This window comes from Marmota marmota, unplaced genomic scaffold, assembly GCF_001458135.2.
Source record: "Marmota marmota marmota unplaced genomic scaffold, marMar, whole genome shotgun sequence".
NCBI lineage: Eukaryota > Metazoa > Chordata > Mammalia > Rodentia > Sciuridae > Marmota > Marmota marmota.
The window spans coordinates 9,849,676-9,864,177 of NW_026000164.1; the positions used below are offsets into that span (position 1 = coordinate 9,849,676).

Genomic DNA, 14,502 nt, shown 5'->3' on the forward strand with positions numbered 1-14,502 from the left:
AAACTCTATCCAGTCTAGTATTCCATGAAAAGTAGAAATTTCTATAGCTGGGGGTGAGGCAGGAGACAGAGAAGGTTTTCCTCTAGCCACGGGTTGACCTTCATTGCCTGATTGCCCTAAGAAGTTGCTCCTAGATAAACAAGATGGGAAATCCTGGATAGTTCAGCACAATCCAGACCATCTTTGGGGATATAATAATGTAATGAACTTTTATTAAGATGACTTGGGCAGAATTTTTTAAGGAACCAAACAGTCATAAAATATTTTGATTACATACTTATTTGATCCCCTTTCACACAGTATATTATTCACTATCACTAATAGAATCAGAATTCTTCAAAAAAATTCAGCAAATATATTTTAAGTGTCAGTTGTGAAATTTAACCCAGTGCACTAATTAAATTGGGAAATTAAGGTTTCAGAACTTAAGCCTGTAAGGAAAAGCTATTGAGCTTCCACAGTATTAGCTAGATGTTCCCCCAAACACATACCACACCTGCACACATGTATGTATACACACACACACTCTCACACCAATGAATACAAATGCACTGCTTCCCTACCATTGATGATGGTTTTACTTTGATAAGAGAAATAAATGGAGGGAAAGCCCAGAGTTACTTGTTACCTTTTGATTCCGTAGAACCTGTTGCTAAAAGCACAATTAAAACAACAGCGATGATGAACACTGCGAGCAGAAGAACACTAAGGATAATCTCCAAAGTAGTGAATTTTTTCAATTTATTTCTTGCCATCTATAAAAGGAATGAAAATAATTTTAGATTTAGTAATTTTATAATTATAATTTTATCATGTAATTTATAAATTTATAATTTTAGATTTAACAAATTTAGATTTGTATACATACCTAGCAGCTTGTTAATGGAAAAGCTCAAATGTATATAATGAATAATATAACAAAACTCCAAGTACCCATCAACTAAATTTTAAAAATCATCAATTCATAATCAGTCTCATTTTGTCTTTATTCCTACTTACTTGCCTCCCTAATTCTAGATTATTTTGAAGAAAATCCTAGATTTCAGAAATTTTATCTGAAAATATTTCAATATTTAAAAGATAAGAACTTTTATAAGACAAGAACTATGATCACACCTAAAACGTTTTTGCAATATTTTGCAAGAATTCCTTAATGTCATCAAATATATAGTCAATTTTGAAATTCACCTCATTGTCTGATAAACTGTTAAAGTCTGCTCGTTTTATCCTCATAAAGATACAAGTAAGATTTATACATTGCAATTGGTTTATGTCTCGGTCATTTTTAGTCAATAAGATTTGTTCTGTAGTTTTTCCCCACAATCTGGGATTTTTAATTGCATATGCATTAATGCTAATGTGTTTCTCTGCTCTTTTAGATATAAAGTTTTGATCAGATTCAGGTTTGATTGTTTAGTAGCAATGGTACATAGATGGTATAGCATCTTCTAGCAGGAGATAAAAAAATCTAGTGATTCTCTTTTGATGATGTTTTTCCCTGTGATGCTGTAATTCTTTCATTCTTTCTTTGCTTATTAGATAAAATATTTCTATAAATAGAAGTCTACCCTATTATTCAGTTCATAAAGATGCTGCAATTCTTTCATTCTTTATTTGTTAGAATATTTCAATAAACAGAAATTTTCCCTATAATTTGGTAATAAAGATGCAGTTCACAAGGGACTGGTGGCATGTTGAATTCTTCATTTACTGGCTTTCAAAATAAGGAGTTGTTTTCCTAGCATCTTGTAAAGGGGAACAATGATTTGTTTTTAAGCATCCTCGTGAAACCATGAATTTAAACATATTTTATCTGGATTAATCCACTGATAATATTAATTCTAATATCTTACACCTTTGTCCAGCAGCAGCCTCTTTAGGTCGGTCCTAAACCCTGTTGGTATAACCCTAAGAGTCTTTGTTAGTTTTCTTCCTTTCTGCACAACACAATCACCTAGGCTCATCTCGTACATTTCCAGCCCACCAATCTGAAATCAAACATCTGTAAAGAGTCATGGTCCCTTTTAGTGGGAAGAACATTTAGAAACCATAGTTTAGATGAGAGCTGATGAGATTAACCCAGAATTTTAGAACTGCAAACACTTTATGTATCATCTTAACCACGAGTTGCCTCTTAAGGTCCTCTAAGAAATCTTGGAGGATTTTCACTTTCAAAGAAAAATATAAAATATAAAAACATTTAATTGTTTCCGTGAGTTGAATAGATATTTCCTTCCAAATGCATATAGTACCTAATGCCCAGTGTGAGAGTATTAAGAGGCAGAGGCTTTGGAAAGTGATTATCAGGAGAGCTCAATTCTCATGCTACTCAATGGAGTACACAGAGGAGTGGCGGATGTATACAGTTAATCACTGTCCTTATCAACTTGTTCTGATATGATCTCCTTATCTGCTATATGCTTTATGGCCCCACGTGTTAGGTGGCTGATACTTTACCTGGCATTCAGGTGCACAGAGCTAAGAAGAAGATCCATGAGCAGCAATTTTGCTTACTCAAGGCCTACTTTCTTCCCTACCCACCCACCACTCCTTCCCCAGGTTGAATAGATTTACAAGACACATTCCTTTATTCAAGAAGAACTTGCCCTTCCTTCTCCTCTCAGGAATTAATTTATGACCCCCTAACTTAGACACTGTTCGTCTTCTATTTCATCTCCAATCTATCAGTGTGTCCTCCCATATTCTTCTCAGGAAGAAGCAGTCTTCTTCAGTATTTTTGCCCACAGATTCAATGACAAAAGGATTTGCTTCTCATAAATTAATAAGAAATTGCTGTTAGTCAATGTAATTCACTGTTACTTTAGGAAATGGAGCTGAGGGCTACCCTTCTCTATAGTAAAGATTGCCTTCTGTTTTCTAAAATAAATTGCCCCAACTCTAGTCTTTCTTACCTAGACTGTTTCCAGTACCTCACATTCTCAAAGGCTTTATAAGAAATTTCACAATATTGATCTTGCTTGCAAAATTCCATAAAGATTAATGGTCTTCCACACTTGATATAATTAAATTAATTAATAAGGCAAAGAGTAACCTTATTATCACTGACAAGGAAAGGAGTTATCAAAATGCCCATCCAAGAGATTATCTCTCTGTCTCTCTCTTTGATGAGTGCTAATAGTTGTGAGATGGCAAATTGTTCATTACACTAATATCTTAAAATTTTCCAAATGTTTATACATACTATGTTTGACACTTTGAAGAAACACCCATGCATTTCTAGTCAAACAATAAACATCATCTGCTCAATGAAGTCTAGGCAAAAACTTAAAATTACTCACACCTATAATCCAGTTATTTCATTTATAGAAATTTATCCCATAAATACACAGGTACACTTGAAATCAGTGTAAATTGTTTTATTTGTAGCATTACATCTATCCACTGAGGACAGTGGATACACCCACAGAGAGGGCACTGAGTAAATATAAAATAAAATTCAGCATTATTTAAAATAATGACAGCAAATTTTTTTTAAAGTTCAAAAATTCTTTGCTACTCCTTCCATTCTTGAAGGGTAGGCTGGATTTAGTCACTCAGAAAGGATGGCTTCTGATTTCTAAGACTAGGTTATAAAAGTCCTTGAAGCTTCTTCCTGCTCTTTCTCTTGGATCATTTCTTAATGAAACCAGTTTGCCATGACATCATAACACTGAAAGAGGCCCATGGGAATTTCCAACAACTTATACAGAAATGAGGCCTTCTGCCCAGAACCATCTTGAAAGCTAATCCTCCATCCTCAATCAAGCCTTCATATGACTATGGTCAATGGCTGATCCCTTGGCTAGAACTTCATGAGACCCACTGCCAAATTTCTGACCCATAGATGCTGGGTGATAATAAATGTTGGTTTTTAGCTACAAAATTTACAGTAATATGTTGCCAAAGGTAGATAACTAAATACAAAGGTAAATATGATTTTTTAAATAAAACATCATTGTCATGTTTTAAAAATCTGCTTGTCTCTTATCAAAAGACAAGCTTCATATATTCAAATATGGTTGCCTGCTCTATAGAACCATATGTATGTACATATTAATATGTATTTTCTAGGTGTACAAAAGAAATGCTTTCTTAAACCTTAAAAGAAAAACAAAACAACGAAACAAACATCTGTCCAGCATTACCTGATTCACCTTCCTTTCTGCATTACAGGGAATGTGATGAGGAAGCCCACTATCTCAATTAGGAATACAATTTAAGAAAACAAGATCAAGGGGCTGGGATTGTGGCTCAGTGGTAGAGCACTTGCCTCACTTATGTGAGACCCTAAGTTCGATCCTCAGCACCACATAAAAAAATAAGTGAAATAAAGGTATTGTGTCCAACTACAACTGAAAATAAATATTTAAAAAAGAAAGAAAACAAGATCAAGAAAAATGACAAAGGTAACTTTTTAAAAGGAGTAGTTTAAATAGTGTTAGGTGCTTCCCCCCCCCAAAAAAATTGTCATTAAAAATTCATACTTGACAATCTATCATTAGTCTTTAAATGTTCTTTTTGTTTAACAAGCATATAACTGTAAAATGTTAATGCTAAAGCTAATAATAGTTGACAATGATTGCACAAATATGCTAAGAGGTTTCCCTAATTTGTCATACACAATCCTCATAAAACCCCAAATGAGTTACTGCTAGCATTTCTGAATTCAGATGAGGACATTAAGCTTCAGAAAGGTTAAATTACCTGCCTAATATCATAGAGTTGATAAGGAAGTTATAATTTGAACATGTGCCCTTTGGACTCCACAGCCAGAGCTTTTAACCATTGCTCTGTATTCTCTGCCACAATGCCCCACAGTATATACCAGCATAGACTTTTGTGAGATTATAGTTTTATCACGCAGCATACAGCTCATTAACCAAGTACTTGGATTGTACATGGTACTAGATTAGGTGCTTACATACATTATTTTGTTTAGTGCTCACAACCAACTTACCAACAAGGATTCTTCAATTTTACAAATGAATAAACTGAGCCTCACAGAGGCTAGGTTCCTCAAAGTCCAGAATTCATTAGTAGCAGAGCCAGGCTTCAAACCAGGCAAAGTGAATCCAAACCTATTGTTCTTAAGGCCAATGCCACACCATCTCCTACTATGTGATGCAAATATAGAAAATATATTATTCATTATCCATGAATAATAAAGGTTTATAAATAAGGGAGGTAGGAGATATGAAAAATGCTTGTATCCAAAGACAACCATTAAGTTCAAAACCTTATGGAAACCAAAGGAAACAAAAATTCCACATTGAATTTTCACTGCAGCTGGGGGTTTAAAAATGTTCTGAAAGCACCAGGAGTAGCAATCCATTTTAAGTTTATGGATCACAGCACTGTTTTACATTCTCTACGGAGCCAAGAAGAATAAGTTACTGATGTACCCCATTTCTCAGATGTACTTATTATCAGGTTATCAAAGCTACAAAACAGAAATCTACTTGCAGTTTGTTGGTTCATTCAATTTTCTATTAAGCACCTACATTATGCAAAGCATTTTTCTGGAGCTGGTTATGCAACACTGAATGAAATAGATAAAGTCTCTGTCTTCATTTATGTTCTTGTGGATACAAAGGAGAGACAACAAACAAAATAAATAAATATACAGTAGATCAGACTGTGTAAGAGCTATGAATCAGAAGTAAAAGATACAGAGTGGGGCATGGGGTTGCAAGTTTAAACCAGTTGGTCAGGGAAAATCTCATGAAAAAGTGACAATTATCATACATAAGACATACAACTCAACAGTAATTTTTCTTCTTGAACTATATAGTTATATGAGTAAATCTCAAAGCTCCTTTCCCTATCCACTGTCATACTTATTTAAGCAAAGTAGAAAAATAAGTCATATGGGAACTCCAGTTATTAAAATGGCTACATAAAGTAATTGAGAAAAACTGGATAATTATCCTCTTTTCTGAATTGTAGCCATTGTTTGATTTGTGTATGTATAGCTAAGCCGTTCTTTTAAATTCCTTTGATAACCCAAGGCAAGAAGTCTAGTGGAAAAGAGAGGATTAGTCTTATAGAGAACAAGAAAATAATTAGCAAAGAAGATTATTCAAAAATAATGGGCAATATTTTGTGGACTGGTCCATTGTTTCCCTGCTTTGGAAGAAAAAAAAAAGACACTAATGAATGTTTTGCAAATCTAGTCACATCCAAAGTGAAGAGATCTAAGGGTCAGTTCTGATCCCATTTAACTATGTGACCCTGGGGTGGGGGGATACTTATCCCCTCTGGGCCTCAGTTTCCCCATCTGAACTCCAAAGGGATCTTGCCTAGTACAAAATTGTCTTCTTCTGTGACCCCCATGTCCAAGGTGTATAAGGGTTTATCTTCCTCATGATACTCCACAGTTACTATATGAACCAATTTTAAATGGAAAATTTCTTCTAGATCCATCTACTCTGTAGTATCCCTTGCTTCTAGAGTAGTGTTTGATTTTATTAGCTCATTGAAATTGATTTGTGAGGGAATGCTTAATAAAATCACTGGTATTTTCTGTGAGACTGAAATAGTGATGAGCTGTCTTAAGTTTTAGGTACAAGATACAATGTCATTCCACCTCATTTGGTCTCTGATGGCACAGAAATTGACCTATCACAGAACTAAGACCTCTCCCTCTCACCCTCTCCCTGTGCAGTTCTACACAAACACTCATTGTTCCCACAGAGTGACTCCCTGCTAGTAAACAGTTTGGAAAGATCAGGAGGTCCTCAGGGAACATTAAAGCCACTGTTCAGACCCTGCATCAGAACCTTCTGTTATAGCCTTTTCTAGTGAAACTCAAAGGCATTGACGTTGACCTTTCTCCCTTTCTCCAGTAGTAACTCTCCTGCCCTACTCAATGGCCATCCTGAAAAGAGATACCCACAGGTGTCTAGCTAAACTCTCAAAACCAGTAAGGACACCTCAATTTTTGCCAGAGAGGGGCCAACAGAAGTCCATTGCCTTCGCTTTTTCCCAGGGCACTTCTGTTCTATTTCATATGTAACTGCCAGTCCAAGTATCTTGTCTTTCCCTTCCAGACTTCCTTCCAGATTGCACAAGAAATCTCTCCAACCTCCCACCACACAGCAACTCACACACACACATCCGGATATTTCACACACATACACACATACAAACCCTATGACGCTTCAATACAGGTACCAGATCTCTTCAAATTATGACATATTCCTCAATTTCCTGACCACTCCTCAATCACAGCTTAACATCCTTTTAGAAGGAATGTCCCCAAATTCTAAAGCCTTCTCCTCACTTCCTCTATCATTTCCAGAATCAAAAAGAACTTCTACTTGCTACCCCACCCTCAATATTAAACAATTCTTCACACCTCACCCAGAGATACATGTAAACACACATATTTAGGTGCAATCAAGCCTTTGGGTCCAGAGAAATACACACATGAACATACACAGAGACACACACACACACACAGGAAAAAGGTAAATGAGTTGAATTTTGGTTTTTATGTATGTGAGCTTGCTTAATTTTTTAGTTTGTTGTTTTTGTCTACTTTTGTCTGTAATGAATTAACAAGGGAATTTTGACCTAAGAAGATCAAGTTTACACACACACACACACACACACCAATGAAAACACCGTTCACAAACATACCTCATTGCCTCCCTTAGCTGCTCTTGCTCAGCTGAAAGGATGGCTTAGAAATAAAAGCAGAGGAGTGCAACCCACAGATAGTAAGCTAAGCCGGGCACTGTTTACCAGCCTATGTTAGTGGATTTTAAATGCAAATTACTGCCCTGAAGTCCTTCCCCCATCAGAATTATTAGTTAATTAGTAATCAAGGTCTTCCTCTAAGATTTCAGAGAGGAAGCCACTTCCAGGACGCTTTCTATCCCCTCCAGTCCCTGAGGGTTTATTCAATGGTGAGGACTTCCAACTTGTCTGTCTAGAGAGCACCAGAATGACTCAATTTGAAAGCAACAAGGAGCAAAAATTAAATGACCTGGTATCCCAGAAGAACTCTGGTTTTTCCCAGAGACTCCTAATTTCTTAGGAACCCCGTGACATTAGAACAATCTGCTGACCTATGACCAAGGAAATTGTTCTGAAAATGTTTTCAAAAGTTTTCTTTTCTGGCCTCTACCAAAGGTGTGTCTGTAAGATTATATATGTGCTTCCTTAATATATTGACCAAAAATATAGCAACAGTATGATAGCTATTGCGATTGCAAAATAGTGATAAGCTTAAGCAATTTTTCAATATTATCTTAAATATGCAATATGAAAGTAATATGACTTCTCTTGGAACGAAAGTGCACTGCTAACACAATGGTGCTAACTTTCAGACTAACTTTGTAATGAAAAGAAATGCTCAGTTGCAGTTAGAGGTTACCAAAGAAAAAAATGTGTCAATATTTCCCCCTTCCCAGTTCACTGGGCTCTGTGAATTATATCCAGGAACTCCAGGCTAAGAAGTCTGCTTTATTACCCAGTGGATCTTCTTCAGTAGGGCAGAGTCTTCCCCATAGGCTGCCCCCAAGGGTGTTTCATGTACATGTTGTTGCCAGAGCCCAAAGAAATAAAAATAGAAATTAAAGATAAGTGTTGAGAAGCTTTTATAACAATATGACAGAGTACTCTGATATACACTGACCTTAATTATTTTTAAATGGAGCTTGTATTTGCATATCCTTGATTTTTTACTTTATTTTCCTAGTAATTTATTTTAAGTCTTACAAAATTCTTAGTCTGTGACATATTGGAAATTTTTCAAAAATGCTCTTTTACTGCACATAATTTTAAAAGCCCTATTCAACTGTTGCTATTTCTGAACATTATGTATCAGTGAAAATTCAGGAAATATTTGGATCTATGAATTTGTTAACTGTGTGTATCACCAAGAAAAACTATATGAAAGTCACTATGTCATCATGGTTGTGTCATAGGACATAGACTTGGACAATCAAAATGGAATTAATTTATATTTTTGAAAAGTCCACTTCTGTGTCCTTCTTGTTCTCATTTCACCAACCACTAGTGAAAATGTTGTCAGGAATCATCAGTCTTTAATTTGTTTATTCCTGAGTCAGGAATCAGCACAGCCTTTGGGAGCACTGAGTGCCTTTGGCATCATGGAATCCAAGAATTTAGTGCTAAAAGAGTTAGGAAAAGAAAACTAACTTGCATGGAGACCTGCAGAGTGCCAAGATCTCTGCCTATTTTGCCTTGCTGATATCATCATGGCCCTAAGGCATAAGTGTCTAAAATGCCACCAAATGCATATCCATCCAGTTCCAGAGCCCATGTGGGCTGGACCATTAGGAACTTTTGAGATCATCAAGTATAGCCAGCTCCCTCATTTTACAGGTGAGGAAATTGAGATCCAGGAATGTTGTAAGGTTTGCATGGGTGTTGACTAGAAGGTCCAGATTTGAACTGAAAGCCCAGGTCTGCTTACTAGCAGGGGAACTTGAACAAGTAAAGTTCTTTTTCCTTAACTGGAATGAAGGTAAAAGTGGTACCTAGCCAACAAACTTATAAAATAAACAAAGCAAAGCAAGCAAAAAACTTGGTATTACATAAATACCCCCAAAGTATCAGTTACAATTAAAATTATGATGCTCTGCCACAGCCCTATGTCTGGAGCCCAGACCCTGGACTCCAGATCTCAGGCTCCTTCAACTCTGCCAGTCTCTTATTGTATCCTAAATCAGGATTCCAAACATATCATGTTACCATAATTTACATAAAAGAACAATTATCAAGTACCTACTTTGAAAAGGCCCTGCACTGCATGCTGACATCTATGATGTTGCCTGATTATCACAGTTTAAAGGTTAAGTGCTAAGTCCTTGCATTAAAAAAGATGATTCAAGCCAGACCAAGGCACAAATACTGTGATGCCTAGAGTGGCCGGCTACTATGATATAACAAATGCCATCAGGAGAAGAATACACACGTTGGGAGCAACAAGGAAGAAACCAAGGCACAACCGTTTGAGAGTGGAAAAGGAAGCAGAAAGGGATATTTTGGGTCAAGGAAAGAACATCTGTAATGCACAGAGGAAGGGACAGGACTAGTTTTGTAAAATGTTGTAAAAAGATACAGATAGGGAGACAGGTGGGTGACAATTAAGGACAACACTGAAAAGTACACTGGAGCCACAATCTGGAGGTCCTAGTGCCTTGGCAAGAAGACTTCTATGAACCACAGGAACCATCACAAGTAAGAATGTGCCCAAATCTGTCATAAGCATGAGCTGGATTTCGGAACTCTCCAAGACTTAAAACCCTGGATTATGTGCCTCTTTGGGTGATTAGTCCAAAAAATATTACTTTTCCCCACACCTCTAAGAATTCCAATATAAATCCACAACGGAACCTGGAAGCTGCACCAGGTACATGCCCATGGAGTAATGTCATGTAATTATGAAGAAGATATGAAAGAATGCATGTGAAACATTTAACATAATACATAGGCCTTAGTAAACACCCCATCAGTGTTACTGGTATTCTGATATTTCTCTTTTCAGAACTATTGAGGTAATAGTACACTCAAGAATACATTGCTCTGTTCTATAGGTATGCATTCTGCAAACGCTTAGCAGAGCTTAACCCCCCACTAGCTTCCAGCTCCCTGAGTTTTCTCAATGTCTCCTTCAAAACCAAACCCACAGGAGGAGTCTGACTACTGAGCCTAGAGGGACAGAGGCCTAGTGTGTATTCCCTTCTTGCAGCTAAGATGAGTTCATGGATTATCCCTTCCTAGAATAAACTCCTTTTAGAAAATAATATTCTCATCTGTTTGGATCATATCAACAATGGACTGTGGGTGGGTTTTCCTGAAAATATCCCTGCAATCTAAAACTGTTGAATATAATTCTCGAAAAGAGACAAATAATTTCTTAGAGAGCATTTCCATGTTAAATCTTTAGATTGATCTTTCAGGGTTCCCTGTCTGGATATAGTGCCAGAGAGAACGTGGAGTTTGAAATCAAACGAGCCTGGGCTTGAATATCAGATTCTCTAGTCACTTAATTAATAACTTAGGCAGCTAAATTTTCTTGTCTATAAATTCAGGATGATAATAGCACTTAATAATGTTATTTTGAACCTAAGAGAAGATAATGAGTACCCAATATCCAATGTTGGCCTCCCAGAACCACTCCAACTTAAATCTTTTCTGAAAATCAAATAATATACACCAGCAGTATCATTAGCTAAATTCTGTTAAGAACTGTTCCTATAGTTCACCAAGCTCTAAAATTGCCTCACTGGATTGGGCTGAAAGGAGGTGGTCTCTTCTCTCAGAGACCCTTGAGATAGACAAGTGGAGACAGTAAATTCTACACCGAACTGATTCTGTGAGCCAATGGTGGAAAATCAGACCTGACCTACATTTCTACCTCATACTATATGACTCTCTCTCTCTCTCTCTCTCTCTCTCTCTCACACACACACACACACACACACATACACACACACTCACACACAAACACACACACACACATAGTCAGCATACTACACACACTCAAGCACATGCCATCTACACCCCCTTCATGTTAAAATGACCTCCCTCTCTCCATAGCCTACAAACTTAAATTGTACCTCTTTCTTTTTTTTCCCAGCCACGTGATTTTCCTTCTGTTGGGTCTCATATAAGCCCTTCACATCACTGGCCACCTGGAAGGGGAGAAAGGAGCTGGATGGAGTAGGAGCAACTTCTCTACCCAGAAATGTTCAAAGGAAGGTTAGATATAAACAACAGGCACAGAGCATTACAGCACTTCCTCCTCTTGGGAAACAGCTGCTCTTCTGCAGCTTTACACTGACTTACATCTTTCCTCACCTCCACCCTCCCAGACCAGAGTGCAAGTACTTACAGGTACGAGTCCAAGGAGAGCCGTTAGGAACGATACATTACCTAATATTCACAGGTCAGCAATAAAATAAAACTGTTGGTAATTGGCAGCTTTCAGAACACTTTGATCTGTACTATCTCTTTGATGGTAACAATCCTAAAACATAGGGTAGGTATTTTCAATCTTCATCTATAAATCAGGAAATAGAAGCTAAGAAAAATGACCTGATAAAGGTCACTCAAATAGAGGCAGAGCTGAGTTCACACTAACAATTTTAGTCTTGTAATCCAATGTTCATAGAGTTTGAAGTCAGTAAATCTGGAAAACCACTTTTCAGGCTGAATGTTTATTCATTCATTCAACAAATTCAAAGTTCACTTACTACCAAGTCTCCAAAGTGGAGACCCTCACTCAGAGAGAGATACTTCCCTTTAAGCTCAAATCTTCTACAAAAATTCCCATCATTTCCTCCCTTGACCATACCCAGAGGACACCTGCACAGCCCACCCCTGCAAGGACAGCTCAACATGACTCTAACCTTCTCATCACAGCTGACCGCACTAGCACTGGAACGAAGATCAAACCTTGCCAATTAGCTGCTCCCTCGCAGAAATTGGGATTTGACAGAGTCTGAATCTCATTGTCTGAATCTCTACCTCATACTACATCTCTCTCTCTCTCTCTCTCTCTCTCTCTCTCTCTCTCTCTCTCTCACACACACACACACACACAGAGTCAGCATACTATACACACTCAAGCACATGCCATCTACATTAGGTCTGTGGGATCATGTCATGAAATTGACAGGCAAAAATTCAAGAGTTTTAATAAATATTTTTAAATGTTTTTAGTTGTAGATGGGCACAATACCTTTATTTTGTTTATTTAGTTTTTTTTAACGTGATTCTTGGGATCTAACTCAGTGTCTCACACTTGCTAGGCAAGTGTTCTACCACTGAGCCACAATCCCAGCCCATTAATAAATGTATTTTTTCCCCAAAAGAGAATGGAATAGCCAGGCGTGGTGGTGCACGCCTGTAATCCCAGCAGCTCTGGAAGCTGAGGCAGGAGGATCGCGAGTTCAAAGCCAGCCTCAGCAATGGTGAAGCACTAGGCAACTCAATAAGACCCTATCTCTAAATAATATACAAAATAGGGTTGGGGATGTGGCTCAGTGGTGGAGTGCCCTTGAGTTCAATCCCCAGTACCAAAAGAGAGAGAGAGAGAGAAAGAGAGAGAGAGAGAGAGAGAGAGAGAGAGAGAGAGAATGGAATAGATATGTAGAGAGTAGCAAAAATAGGATACTATTCAATTTGGATACAGTTTGTCCCCTATGGAGTCATGTGTTGGAGGCTTTTTGCCCAGTAGGTGATGTTGGGACGTTATGGAACCTTTAAGAAGTGGAGCTAATGTGGGGTCATTGAGTCACTGGAGTTGTTGCCATTGAAAGGAATTAATGTAGTTCTCACAGGACTTCGCAGAGAGTTGTTATAAAAGAGCAAGACTGGACCTCCCTGATCTTTAGTTTTCTGTCTCACCTTGTGATTTCTCTCTTTTGCTCTTTTATAAAACTCCCACCATGATGCCATCTGCCACCATGTGATGCAACCAGAGGGACCCTCGCTGGGTCAGTGCCATGCTACTTGGACTTTCAAGCTCCCAAATGGGACTATTTTCATCATAGAGTTAACTTGCCATGGGTATTTTGTTTTACCTAAAAAATAGACTAGTGAAAAACCCCAAGAAGCATAAATGGAGCAATGAAGTACCAGTATTTTTGCAATTTCTGTGAAGGCTGATGTACAACTTAATCTTTAATCTTATGTGATTTTCCCAAATCTTCACCCAAAGTATTTTTACTATTACTACCATCATCATCATCATCCTCATCACCTCCCAGGCCCTTACTTCTAGCCAGTTTCTGTGCCATGTAACCAAATGGTTCCTACTAGCCCTGCTATGAAAGCTGTCATTGTCTCCCTTTGTCCACGAACACCACTGAAAATTTCTAACCACTTCAGTTGATCCTATGAGCAATAAAACTTAAAAATGAATCCAGAAGTCCCTCCTGTTATTTGTGTTTTTCTCACTTTTACAATCACTCACAATTGGAGGATCTGCATATATCCACAAAGTCCCTATGACTTGTGGCATCCCACAGAATTATAGATTTTTAGATCAGGAGACACGTACCCTTATAAGTATGTGGTAGCATACTGGGAGATACATAATGCATTTTCTTGGAAATTCAATTTTAATCCAAGATCATTGCAGAAGAATAGTGATTTCAATAAAAAAAATTGATTATGAAAATGTGGCAGTAAATATAATAATATGCAAATTTATATGATTTTTTTTCAATACAAAACACTAAATTTTGCAGAGATTCCCCTACAATGAACCCCTGCTAAGTATGTTTTCTTTTAGTCTCACACCCAGAGGAAAACTGTTTAAAGATATAATGAACATCTTAAATTTACTGATAGTGTCTTATGCCAAAGTGTGAGCTCTATCATTTTTGCCTATTGACTTGGCTTCCTTGTCCTGTGTACTTCCTCTTCCTGTTCTGTTCTTTGGGAACAACCATGTCCACACTGTCTCCATCTGGGCACCACTTGAACTCCAGTGTTAGCCAGAAAGAGTTCTCAAAAACA

General features: G+C 37.4%; 1 protein-coding gene across 2 annotated transcripts in view; it reads right to left on the reverse strand.

The window, feature by feature from the left end:
* Positions 1-11,750, reverse strand: part of Mgam (maltase-glucoamylase) — a 151,870-nt gene extending 140,120 nt beyond the window's left edge. The window contains exons 1-2 of one of the 2 annotated variants that reach the window (XM_048786802.1): positions 11,595-11,749; positions 629-755 (exon numbers count right to left, since the gene is read on the reverse strand). In XM_048786802.1, the coding sequence (XP_048642759.1) occupies positions 629-755 (127 nt within the window). In that variant the 5' untranslated portion in view covers positions 11,595-11,749. Of the gene's footprint in view, positions 1-628; positions 756-11,594 lie in introns of both variants that reach the window. The other variant, XM_048786803.1, reaches the window with a different exon arrangement.
* Between the last annotated feature and the right edge of the window lie 2,752 nt (positions 11,751-14,502).